This window comes from Mauremys reevesii, linkage group 9 (assembly GCF_016161935.1).
Source record: "Mauremys reevesii isolate NIE-2019 linkage group 9, ASM1616193v1, whole genome shotgun sequence".
Classification (NCBI taxonomy): domain Eukaryota; kingdom Metazoa; phylum Chordata; order Testudines; family Geoemydidae; genus Mauremys; species Mauremys reevesii.
Window position 1 is genome coordinate 63,107,773 of NC_052631.1, and position 12,382 is coordinate 63,120,154.

Below are 12,382 nucleotides of genomic sequence, written 5' to 3' on the forward strand. Positions count from 1 at the left end.
CTGATGGGGTCCAAGATTGGGCCCCATGGGAATGATTGGAACATGCATGAAATAAATAGCACATGGAGTGAAGGACTGGACACTGTGTGTATGATTGGTGCATGTACCAGGTGCTGTATGATCAGTTCTCAGGGGTATAATTGGTGCATTTGTGGGGGCATAGTGTGTGATGGGCAGGATCCAGTTCCATGTTCATGACTGACACCTACTTAGGGTGTAGTAGAAGCAAGCCCCACGTGTATGATTGGCACATGTACAAAGTGCAGAATTAGGCTCAGAGTGTAGGATTTACACATACATGGGACATCAGGCCTCAGGTGTAGGATCATTGCAGGGAGGGGGGAGAAGAACTGGAATGGGTTACCTAGGGAGGTAGTGGAATCTCCTTCCTTGGAGATTTTTAAGGTCAGGCTTGACAAAGCCCTGGCTGGGATGATTTAGTTGGGTTTGGTCCTGCTTTGAGCAGGGGGTTGGACTAGATGACCTCCTGAGGTCCCTTCCAACCCTGAGATTCTATGATTCTATGAATTGCAGAATCAGGCCTCAAGTATACATATTAGAGATGGGCCTTAGCTGAAAAGTTTGGATCCAGAGTTTCCCAAGATTTTGTTTGGATACAGAATTTGTCTCAGCCATTAAAAAGACATTTCCAAACATCAGCACCATTTGAGGGTGTTTGGCTCCAAGATTTTGATTCGGCCCATGATAGAGACTGGACCAGTCCAGTTGCAAAATTTGGATCCAGGTATATGGGTGTCTCAATCCAGGACTTTAGTTCATACCCCACCTGGGAGCATATTTATTATTCCATCCAGTACCGCAGATAATACAATGTAACCTATGTCTGGGGTGAGTACAGGTGTATGTAAAGCTATGCTTGTTATAATCCCATGTGGGCATGTCTAGATGGTGTGCATTAGGGCAAATCAAGCTGTTTAGACATGGCTTGTGCATACACACTGCAGGAATGTTGCAGGTTTGCATTTACCAAAGACTCAATATTATTCAAGAATCGTCAATTTTTCCCCATATGATCACTTTTCTTCAGTTTAGACACAGAGGACAATTTTACCTCGGGTGATATGATGAGTCCTAATGACTATCGCCACTATAAGAGAGTGCTACAGTCATTTCATAGGCTTCAGAGTAGCAGCCGTGTTAGTCTGTACTTGTGGCACCTTAGAGACTAACAAATTTCTTTCAGCATAAGCTTTTGTGGGCTACAGCTCACTTCTTCAGATGCATAGGCTTGTTTGCTAGAGCCAAAGGCAAGTAGAAATGGACTTAACAGATCAATTACAGTATGAGAAAAACAAATGAAACAGCAAAGTACAACTATAAGAAAAGCAGATACAGTAACTTCTTAACACCTCCCATATGGTCTAGCGGTTAGGATTCCTGGTTTTCACCCAGGCGGCCCGGGTTCGACTCCCGGTATGGGAAGTTTCACTTTTTCCCCATATCATTACATAGTTTCCAAAATTATATTTAATCGGCACACCAACCCCCGCCCCCCAACAAATACTCCGCATTTTAAAGGGCGAACCATGGTGCTTTAAGCAGGTAAAACCCGCGCAACATGGGCTTGGAAACAAGGCGCAAAGCCGAGACGCTGGCGGCATGTGGCCACTAGATGGCGATGATGCGTCGGTCCATGCAGGGGTGCATAGCCCGAGCCACTCAAGGGACCTTCTGGAGCCCAGCTGGGCACAGGCTGTGTTACAGATCCCTGCTCTCTCTTATTTGCTGGAATAGGAAGGGACTCTTCAGAGCTCTGACTTTGCAACCTGAGATGCAGGTAATACCAAATACCTTCGCTGATTTCCTCTTAGTACCAGTGGGTTTGGGATAAATGATTTTAGTTTATTTGGCAAACTGCCCATACTGGATTTAAGGAATCTTGCTCAGGTAGATTTGAGGTGCTTTCACCCTTCTTGGTACAGCTCCCCCAGGAGGGATATTGAAAGGGATCAGGAGACCAGTTCCTAACTTTTCCCCAGCTGCAAAAATCCATCCCAGGTGGAGGTGCTGCATCTGGAAATGCTGGCTGCTTTCACCTGATCTCAGGCACGGATCATGTTTGAAAGCAGAAACAGTTTATCAGCCCTGTCTTCTTTGGATCCATGCAGAACCTGCATTATAGATTTTTGCAGTGGTGCCCAGGAGGAGCCAAGGTCATGGAAGAGAACCTTGTTGTGCTAGGAGCTGTACAGATACAGAACCAAAAGGCGCCTCCCTCCCAGGGCTTAAAATCTACATACATGAAAAAGAATCCATAGTAAAATACATACATAAATAAAAAGGAAGAATAATCTTGGCCATCCCCAGGGCAGATGTTCTTCTGAGATGTGAACACTGCTCTACTGCCTGAGCTCCTGCATCACTGACAATGGAGAGAGAGCATTTCGGCCCTTTGTATTTCTTGACTTTTAAATGCAACAATACTTAGCACTTCTTTACATTTTCTGAGTGCTTCACTAACACTTAGGTCTGGTCTATACACAGTTTTTGTACTGATTTATCTGCGTAGGCTGGGTGTGTGTGATTTTATACCAGGAGAGTTATATTAGTACAACCCCTAGGGTAGATACAGTTAGACTGATAAAGGTGTGTGTTACTGTAAATATATGGTAACGAGCCCTGGTCCATATATGGTTTTTGTACCTACTTAATTATTTCAATTAAGGGTGTGATTTTCTACCAAAACAGTTAATCATTATAACCTGTAGACCAGGTCTACCCTAGGAGAGTTTGCCAGCATAGCTATGCTGCTTTGCAGCACCAGCACACAACTTGTACTGGCAAAACTGCACTTTTGGTCATATAGCTTATTCCAGACCCCTCTAGCAAAATGAATAATACTGGTAAAAGTGCCATTTTACCAGTATAACTGCTTCTCCACTAGGGCTGCTGCTGACACAGCTACATTGGGCACAAATCACACCTCTGACTGACAGAGCTATGTTAGCAAAGCTAGTAATGTAGGCCTGGCCCTAGTGTGGCTGCTGGTATAAAGGTATTTTAATACAAATTTATGGAAAAAAGCTAGACTGGCATTAGCATCTTTATACTGGTATAACTGGGTCTACACTACACGGTTGTACCACTTTAACTATACTGGTGCCACTTTTGAGTGTAGCCATGTGTCACAGATCCACAGGATCAGTGCTCAGACTCAGAGGCTGTAAAGCCACAGTAGGGACCATCATGATCAGTCTGACCTGCAATTGTAAGTGTATTCCACCACTCCTGTAATAGACCCATAACCACTGGCTGAGTTACTGAAGTCTGAAAATCATGATTTAAAGACTTCAAAGTCACAGAGAATCCCCCATTTAGATTAGTTTAAACTTGCAACTGACCCATGCTTAATGTTGCAGAGCAAAGCTAAAAACCCGTAGCTGCCAATCTGACCTGGAGGAAAATTCCTTCTCAACCCCAAATAGGCCAATCAGTTAGACCCTGAGCATGTGGGCAAGACCCACCAGGTAGCCAGCCGCCTGGGAAAGAATTCTCTATAGTAACTCAGAGCCATCCCCATCTAGTGACCCATCACTGAGGTCATTGGTGCTATGGCCTCAGTTTTGGAACAGTCTCTAGGACAGAGGTGGGCAAACTTTTTGGCCCGAGGGCCACATCTGGGTGGGGAAATTGCATGCAGAGCCATCAATGTAGGGCTGGGGCAGGGGGTTGGGATGCAGGAGGGAGTGCAGGGTGTGGGAGGGGATGCGGTGTGCCGGAAGGGGCTCGGGGCAGGGGGTTGGGGCACAGGAGGAGTGCGGGGTGTACAAAGGGGTTCAGGGCAGGGGGTTGAGGTGCAGGAGGGGTGCAGCAGGAGGCTCAGGGCAGAGGGTTGGGGTGCAGGAGGGGTGCAGCAGGAGGCTCAGGGCAGGGAGTTGAGGGGCAGGAGGGGTGGGGGGTGCAGGAGGGGTGTAGGGTGTGGGAGGGGGTACGGTGTGCAGGAAGGGGCTCGGGCCAGGGAGTTGGGGCACAGGAGGAGTGCGGGGTGTACAAGGTGGCTCAGGGCAGGGGGTTGAGGTGCAGGAGGGGTGCAGCAGGAGGCTCAGGGCAGGGGGTTGGGGTGCAGGAGGGGTGCAGGGTGTGGGCTCCGCCCAAGCACCGATTACCTGGAGCGGCTCCGGGGTGGCAGCTGCACGCAGTGGGGCTAAGACAGGCTCCCTGCAGGCCCGGCCCTGCGCCACACCACTCCCGGAAGCGGCCAGCACTGCGTCCCTGTGGCCCCTGGTGGTGGTGGGGGGCAAAGGGCTCCACGTGCTACCCTCCCCTACGGGTACCTCCTCCGAAGATCCCATTGGCCACGGTTCCCCATTCCCAGCCAATGGGAGCTGCGGGGGGCGGTGCCTGGAGGTGAGGGCAGCGCACGGAGCCTTCTGCCCCCCATTCCCCAGGGGCTGCAGGGACGTGCAGGGCCGGCCCACAACATTTTGGCATCTGAGGCAGGGGGCTCAAATGACACCCCCATACTCCCTCGCTTGGGCCAAAACTTTTAAAGGTCTCAATTCTGCCTTCTTCCTGTTCTACTTCTCTCCTGGCACTGCTCTGCTACCTACCCCAATAAAGGAGAACTAACTTAAAATGCCTTATTAAAAAATTTTTAAGTAACACTTAACTTTCAAACGCCTGAACAGCAAATGTAACTTTTCTTGTCTGCATAGTAAACACTGGCATTTGTATCTGTTTGACTAATCAAAGAGGTGCTTTCCGTGCCTTTTTGGTTGCAAAGAGTTGAACTGCTTCCTGAAGGTCCACAGTCTGGGCCAGCTCATGCTCTATTGAGATGGTTGCAAGGCCGACCAGCCTCTTCTGTGTCATTGTGGAGCGTAGATGTGTTTGTATTACTGTTCGTTCGGGACCGTCACAGTCAGCGGGGCTGTGGAGAATGAGTCGCCATGTCTCACACAATTTTGCTTGTTCAGCCTACCAAGAGGCCAGAAGGGAGAACATATGCTGACTATGAATCGGTGAATGAGTGCATGGAAAGAGTTTGTAAAATGTATGAAGAACATCTGAAGAGAATGAATCCCAACAGCCCATCCATTACATATGACATCAGCCAGTTTGATTTTATTGATGACCTGGCAGACTCAGCTGTCTAGTTTACCGTGCTGACACTCAGACATACCAACCCTACAATAAAGACTGGATAAAGGAGAAGATCTACGTCCTCCTCCGCAGGCAGGCTCAGCAAGCAAGCAAATAATGGGGCAGCCTCATTATGGGGTTTGGGGAGGGCTTGGACAACAGGTGTGTACAGTAGTAGAAGTTTTGTATTATAGTCATCCTGTTGTCATCTTGTTAAACTCTAGTCAGGACTGAATGTATTGTTAGCGATGCAAGGATTTTGTTCAGTTTGAAACCCTTTTTTTAGTGTAAATGAAGAAGAAAATGTAACATCTTTGGCAGGGATTTAACTTTGTTTCTCTCTGGTTGGCTAACAATCCTACTTTTGTTCAATCCCCTAGGGCTGTTCATATGCTTTGCTAGATTCACTGTATGTGCCCTTCTGCGGGATATCCAACTATTAGTTATGTCATTGAGACAAAAGACATAGTGGAAAATAAAATGAATACTCTTTAGTTAAAAAAAAACAAACAAAAAAACACTTCAGCTTGGAGAAGCTGCGTTCTCGACTAGCAACTGTTAAAAGAAGTGTTAGAAGTATGCACAGAGCAACAAAAGCATTTGGAAAGAGGGTGGTCATCTTATTTGTGCACCTATATTCCAGAATAGCCTTTGGAGTTGATCCTGCTGAAATGTATCTTGAAAGGGCTTTCAGTTCATCACCTAAATCACTCGCATCAATATTGCTCATGTCATCATGTGTCAGCACTGTCTCTAGTGCCCTGCATTGCTGGTGTAGGTCTTCTTCAGGTATAGTGAGGAGTTTTGGAATATCATACAACATCCCAAATATACTGCTGTGTTCCTTGAGCTGCATGAAATGTTCTTCAACTGACTGTACTGCACAATCTAGCACCTGGTTAAAGAATTCAACTTTGAATTGTTGTTTGGGATCTCTTATGAGATTATCCTGTGCCTCATAATCAAAATGTCTTCTTCTTCGGTGACTCTTGTATTCTTGAATGGGTGGGACAATAGCTTCAGTGTGAAGTTCCTCTGCCAACTTCTGTGCACTCTTCAGAATATTTTGAAATCCCTCATCTGACCGGTAAGACTGTAGGTATGACTTTGCTTTGTCCAGTTGTCCCATTGCTCCAGATATATCAAGGTCAACACCTTGGAGTCTCTTGCTGACAACATTTATTTCTAACAGTATGTCATGCCACAACACTAAGCCACACAGAAATTTGAAGTTATGTATTTTTCTGGTGATTCCATTTCCCTCTGCCACTGTTCTCCCACAAATGTCATAGCATTATCCTCCATAATGGCAACTATGGCATCATCTGTCTTCCCAATTTGGTGTTTGATAGGCTTTATTGCCTCCACTCAACTTTCCCATTGTGTGGCACTCAGTGGTTTTAGTGTCAGAGAGGATGTTCCCAGATGTTGCTTCAAAATTTCCCATCGATGAGTTGATGCAGAGAAAAATACAGATGCTTTGAATTACATTAAAAAATTCAGCAGCCTCACTAGAAGCTGACGCTGCATCACTGACCACCAAGTTCAATGAATGAGAACTCTATGGGACAAAAAAAGCTCAAGTGTTTAACTCTCAGATCCGTGTCTGCACTCCTCTGTTCTTTCCTCTCATGTTGGCACCATTATCGTAGCCCTGACTTCTAAAGTCAGCCACAGGTGCCAACTTTCCTTGGCTCCGGAGCAGGGGCGGCTCTAGGAATCCGGCTGCCCCAAGCAGGGCGGCATGCCGCAGGGGGCGGGCTGCCGGGCGCCGGTCCCGCGGCTCCTGGTGTCCTCTTGCAGACGTACCTGCGGAGGGGCCGCTGGTCCCGCGGCTCCGGTGGAGCTTCCGCAGTCATGCCTGTGGGAGGTCCGCTGTCCCATGGCTCCGGTGGACCTCCCGCAGGCATGACTGAGTTAGGTCCACCGGAGCCGCCTGCCGCCCTGCTGGCAAAATGCTGCCTCACGCGCGCGCGTGGCGCGCTGGGGTCTAGAGCCGGCCCTGCTCCGGAGGGTGCTTGCACCCTCCCGCCCCCAGCCCCACACCACCTCAGCCCCCTCCCTGCCCCTATTGGCCCCTCCCCAAATTCCCAGCCCCACCTCTTCCCCGAGCGCGCCGCACACGCCACGTTCCTCCTCCTCCCCCTCCCTCCCAGGGCTTGCCACACAAAACAGCTGTTTCGCGGTGCAAGCGCTGGGAGGGAGGGGGGAGAAGCAGGATGCAGTGATGCGCTCAGGGGAGGAGGCGGAGGCAGAGCAGAAGTGGAGGTGAGCTGGGGCGGGGAGCTGCCGGTGGGTGCAGAGCACCCACTAATGTTTCCTCATGGGTGCTCCAGCCCCAGAGCACCTACGGAGTCGGCGCCTATCATGTCAGCTATCGCAATTCCCGTACCTTTCAGCTTCTTAAGAAGCACATTTGTCATACCAGCTCCTGTAGTAACATCAATGTCAATAAATTCTAGAAAATGCTCTCTGACAGTCACCATTGCAGGGACATTTTCACTCGGTTCTGTTGTTGTTACAAAACGCACCATTAAAGTCATTTGTTCCGTATGGCTGATGTCAGGTGTGCAGAATAACAGATTAATATCTTGCTGACTTCAGATCTGCCGCAATCTTCTGTTTGACTTTTGTTGCCAGTAAATGTATGATCTCATTTTGAATTGTTTTTCCAAGGTAGTGGTGTGTGTACATTTCTTGGGTGGTGACTCTTCTTAGATGCTCCTGGAGTACAGCATCAAACTCAGCCATCAGCTCCACAATTTTAAGGAAGTTTCCATTGTTTGGTACACACATCTGATCTGAAGTGCCACGCAGTGCTAGGTTTTGGGTAGCAAGCATTCTCACAATGGCAATGAGCCTTTTCAGAACATTTTGCCAGTAAAGAGACTCTGATGCAATCTTCTCTTGATGCTGATTATCTATGGTGGCCTTTAATCTTAGTCTCATCCAAGCTCTTTCCACCTATGGAATGCTCTCTGGTGATTTGCTGCCTTCTCATGGCATGCCAGATTTCTAGCCAGATTTTTCCAGTCCTTTGTTCCTGTAGAACCCAATGTGGCTGGAACATTAGACTGGAAGAGTTTGCAACAAAAACAGTATGCAGCATTCTGGGTTTTTGAGTACATAAGCCAGGGCCTCTCCACTTTGTCACCATTGGGGATTTGACGCCAGTAATGTGTTGGATGGAAACTTCTGTTTTCATTGTCTTTGGGGTACATGAAGTTTTTCACTTGCTGTGGCCCATGCAGTAGAAGGAAGTCCCTCAGGCTACTGCTCCAGTGGGTCCACAGTCCTGGATCATCTAGACTAAAGGAACTAAACTCAGCAGCAGCTGTTTCTTGCGCTTCCACCACACTCTTCTCTGATCTACACTTTTCTTCAGGAATGTGCATGGTTACACCATTTGAGATGGAGATATGGATGCTGCAGTAGCTGCTGGGTCACCTGCACTCTGACTAACTGGAAGATCAGGCATCTCCTCACCACTCACATCCTCACTGGGGCCAGAAGGCTCACCGTGAACATTTGTGTCTATGTATCTCAGGAGAGCTCCTTCCTGCTTAGATAGAAAAGCTGCCTTTGCTTGCTTTCTTTTTCTGAATGCTGCCCCAGAGGGGCGTTTTCTTCTTTCACTCCTGACTGCTGTTCTGTGCCAGCTATAGTGGCTCTCAACACATAATTAAAGGGGACAAATAAGCAGGCTGGTAGCAAGGCCTGAGTGAGGGACGATATCAGCATCTTAAGGGCTTAAGTGGCTCCTACTACTTCAGCTGACTGCCTGTTCTCTTCAGGTGGGTTCAGGGAAGCAGCAGAAAACAGGAAGCTCCCTGAGAAGCTGGTGTTAATCAGTCCAGGCTCCTGGGGGTGCTAGAGAGGTACATAAGTAGCTCCTTCTTCTCTCTCTCCCTGCAGCTCCTGCTACTTTCTTTTATTCCCTCTCACCTTTTCTCCTGCCTGCCTGTTATGTCTCTTGTGCCCAGGGTCGGCTTTAGGCACCAGCCCTCCAAGCATGTGCTTGGGGTGGCACTTTCTAAGGGGCGTCACTCCGCCCCCCCCCTTTTTTTTTTTGCTTGGGGCAGCCCTGGTGCAGCCACTCGCCCTGTCAGCGCGCAAGCTGGGATCCACGCCCCCTGCCCAGCCCGGCGGCGCCCTGCACAGCCCACTCAGGGAAACGCCGCGCCGCCCTGGGGAGACTCAGAGCGGCAGTGGCAGCAGGACCCCTCCTCCCTCCCTGCATCCTGGGCCCCGCCTCCCTCCCTCCCCGGCTCCTCACACATTCCGGGAGCCCCTCTCGCCGCTGCCGCAGAGTGTGTGAGGAGCCGGGGAGAGAGGAAGGGAGGTGGGGTCCCCTGGAGCCGAGCCCGGGCTGCGGCTGCGGCGAGAAGGGCTCCCAGAGTCAGGGCTGCCCGGGGGGGGGGGGCGGGTGAGCAAGTGGGGCAATTTTCCCCAGGCCCCACAGGGGCCCCCTATGAGTATGTCGGAGGCTCCCCACGCCTACGTCTTCCCTCATCCCCCGCTGTCTCAGCTGGTAAGGGGGCGGGGCTGCGAGCTGCAGCTGAGCAGCAGGAACTCAGGCCCCACTGGAGACACCACATTGCTGCAGCGCTGTCCGGGAGAGGGGGTAAGCAGCATGGTAAGGGGCTGGGGCCAGAGCTGGGCACCCCCCCGACCCCATCCCCCCCCTCAGCCCTGACCCCCAGCTCTGAGCCCAGCCCCTCAGAGCTGGGCACCCGCCCGACCCCATCCCCCACAGCCCTGACCCCCAGCTCCGAGCCCAGCCCCTCGGAGCTGGGCACCCTCCTGACCCCATCCCCATCCCCCCCATCCCTGACCCCCAGCTCCGAGCCCAGCCCCTCTGAGCCGGGCACCCCCCGACCCCATCCCCACAGCCCTGACCCCAGCTCTGAGCCCAGCCCCTCTGAGCCGGCCACCCCAGCACCATCCCCACAGCCCTGACCCCCAGCTCTGAGCCCAGCCCCTCTGAGCCAGGCACCCTCCCGACCTCATCCCCACAGCCCTGACCCCAGCTCCGAGCCCAGCCCCTCTGAGCCGGGCACCCCGACCCCATCCCCAGCCCTGACCCCAGCTCTGAGCCCAGCCCCTCTCAGCCGGCCACCCCCAGCACCATCCCCCCCACAACCCTGACTCCCAGCTCCGAGCCCAGCCCCTCTGAGCCGGACACCCCGCAACCCCATCTCTCCACTGCCCTGAGCCCAGCCCCTGTGAGCCGGGCACCCCCCAACCCAGAGCCCAGCTCCCCACCCAGCCCTGGGCAACAGCAGCCCATTGGCACCAACCATCACCATCACCCAGCAACAGCCCATTATGTAATTGCAAATGTAGACATACCATTAAAGCATTTAATGTTTTTAAATAATGTATTTAGTGTATTTTCAAATTATTACAAATTAATTTTTGAATGTATTTCACTAGTTATTTTTTACATTTCCAAATACACGTTACTATAGTATTGCAACTTTTTTTTATGGAAGGGGCCCCCGAAATTGCTTTGCCTCAGGCCCCCTGAATCCTCTGGGCGGCCCTGCCCAGAGTGTGTGAGGAGCTGAGGAGGGAGGGAAGTGGGGTCCCCTGGAGCCGAGCCCGGGCTGCGATGGCGGCGAGGGGCTCCTGGAGTGTGTGAGGAGGTGAACGGCCGGTTGGGCTCGTCGGTGCTGAGCAGGTAGCCCCGCAGCCAGAGATCCTCACCTTCCCACCCGCCGGGGCTGGACCAGAGCACCGTGAGGCTGAAGAGCAGCAGGTCCGGGGGGCTCTCCAGGTCCTCGGCCGCCAGCATGTCAGGGGTGAGGGGGGTGAACACGAACTGATCCACCTCGGCCACCAGCAGCGCCGCGAAGCCCAGGGAGGGGGCCGTGTTCTTCGCACCACCACCTGGAAGTACTCCCGCTCCGCGCCGCCCAGCAGCTCCACCCGCATGGGGACAGAGTTGCAGCTGGGCCAGGGCTCAGCTGCCATGTGCTGGTAGCGGATCCCACGTTTTGGGGGGAGCCCAGTGCTGGGGCGTCAGGGAGTGTGTGTGGGGGGAAGAGAGAGCCCAGTGCTGTAGCGGCAGGGGGTGCAGGTGGGGGGGCACTGGTGGGCGGGGGGGAGCTCAGGGCTGGAGCCAAAAAATTTTTTGCTTGGGGTGGCAAAAAACCTAGAGCCGGCCCTGCTTGTGCCCTCCTTCCTCCTCCACAGCATTCCACCATCTCTGTGCATCTAGAGCAGAGAGAATACATATGCACCAGCAGCAGACACAATTTTCTACACCAGGGGTCGGCAACCTACGGCACGCGTGCCAAAGACGGCACGCAAGCTGATTTTGAGTGGCACGCTGCCGCAGTCCTGACCCCCAGCCCCACTCAGCCCCCCCGCTCTCCCCTGCAGGGGCAGGAGGCAGAAGCTCGGTCCTGCGGCAGCCAAGCTCCCCCCTCCCCCACTTCTTCCCCCAGCGTGACGCTTTCCTGCCCCTCCCCCTCTCCTTCCCTGCACCAATCAGCTGATGGCCCTAGCGAGGGGGAGGGAGGAGATAGAGAGAGGTAGGGACGGGGCCTTGGGGAAGGGGGTGGAACAGGGCATATCCCGTCCAGCCGCTCAGGGCAGGGGGCTGGGAGCACCCCTACGAGCCGAGCACCCCAGCCCTCTGCCCTGCACCCCGACACACACACTCAGCCTTCTGCCCTGCACCCCCACACACTCCCAGACCTCTGCTCTGACCCTTGAAACTTCCCCACCCCCAGCCCTCTGCCTTGCACCCCCACACCCCTACCGCCCTCTGCCCTGCACCCCCCACACCCCCACTGCTCTCTGCCCTGACCCCCCGCCAGCCTTCTGCACTGCACACCCCCACTGCCCGCTGCCCTGACCCTTGACTCCCCCCCAGCCTTCTGCCCTGAACCCCCACCCCCAAGGTCTGGGGTCCCGGCTGCAGGACCCGCTCAGCAGGCTAGCGGTGTAAGATCAGCATTTTAATTTAATTTTAAATGAAGCTTCTTAAACATTTTGAAAACCTTGTTTACTTTACATACAACAATAGTTTAGTTATATAATATAGACTTATAGAAAGAGACCTTCTAAAAACGTTAAAATGTATTACTGGCACGCAAAACCTTAAATTAGAGTGAATAAATGAAGACTCGGCACACCACTTCTGAAAGGTTGCCGACCCCTGTTCTACACTCTGGGTCCTAGTGGTACCCCCTGCACCCCCCACCCCCCCAGTCTGGCACCTGAAGCGGCCGCCTGAGTTCGCCTCATGGTAAGGCCAGCCCTGGGGACG

At 52.4% G+C, this 12,382-nt stretch overlaps 1 protein-coding gene and 1 non-coding gene across 2 annotated transcripts; both read left to right on the plus strand.

Annotated features, from left to right (window-relative positions):
• Positions 1-1,371: 1,371 nt before the first annotated feature.
• TRNAE-UUC lies at positions 1,372-1,443 on the plus strand. Its single transcript has one exon. It is a non-coding gene; the product is annotated as a tRNA-Glu (tRNA).
• Positions 1,444-4,863: 3,420 nt separating this feature from the next.
• LOC120372405 (enhancer of rudimentary homolog) lies at positions 4,864-5,594 on the plus strand. The gene is given in 2 exon segments (XM_039489497.1): positions 4,864-5,103; positions 5,106-5,594. Coding segments are annotated over 2 exon segments (309 nt in total). The 5' UTR covers positions 4,864-4,910; the 3' UTR covers positions 5,222-5,594.
• Positions 5,595-12,382: the final 6,788 nt, after the last annotated feature.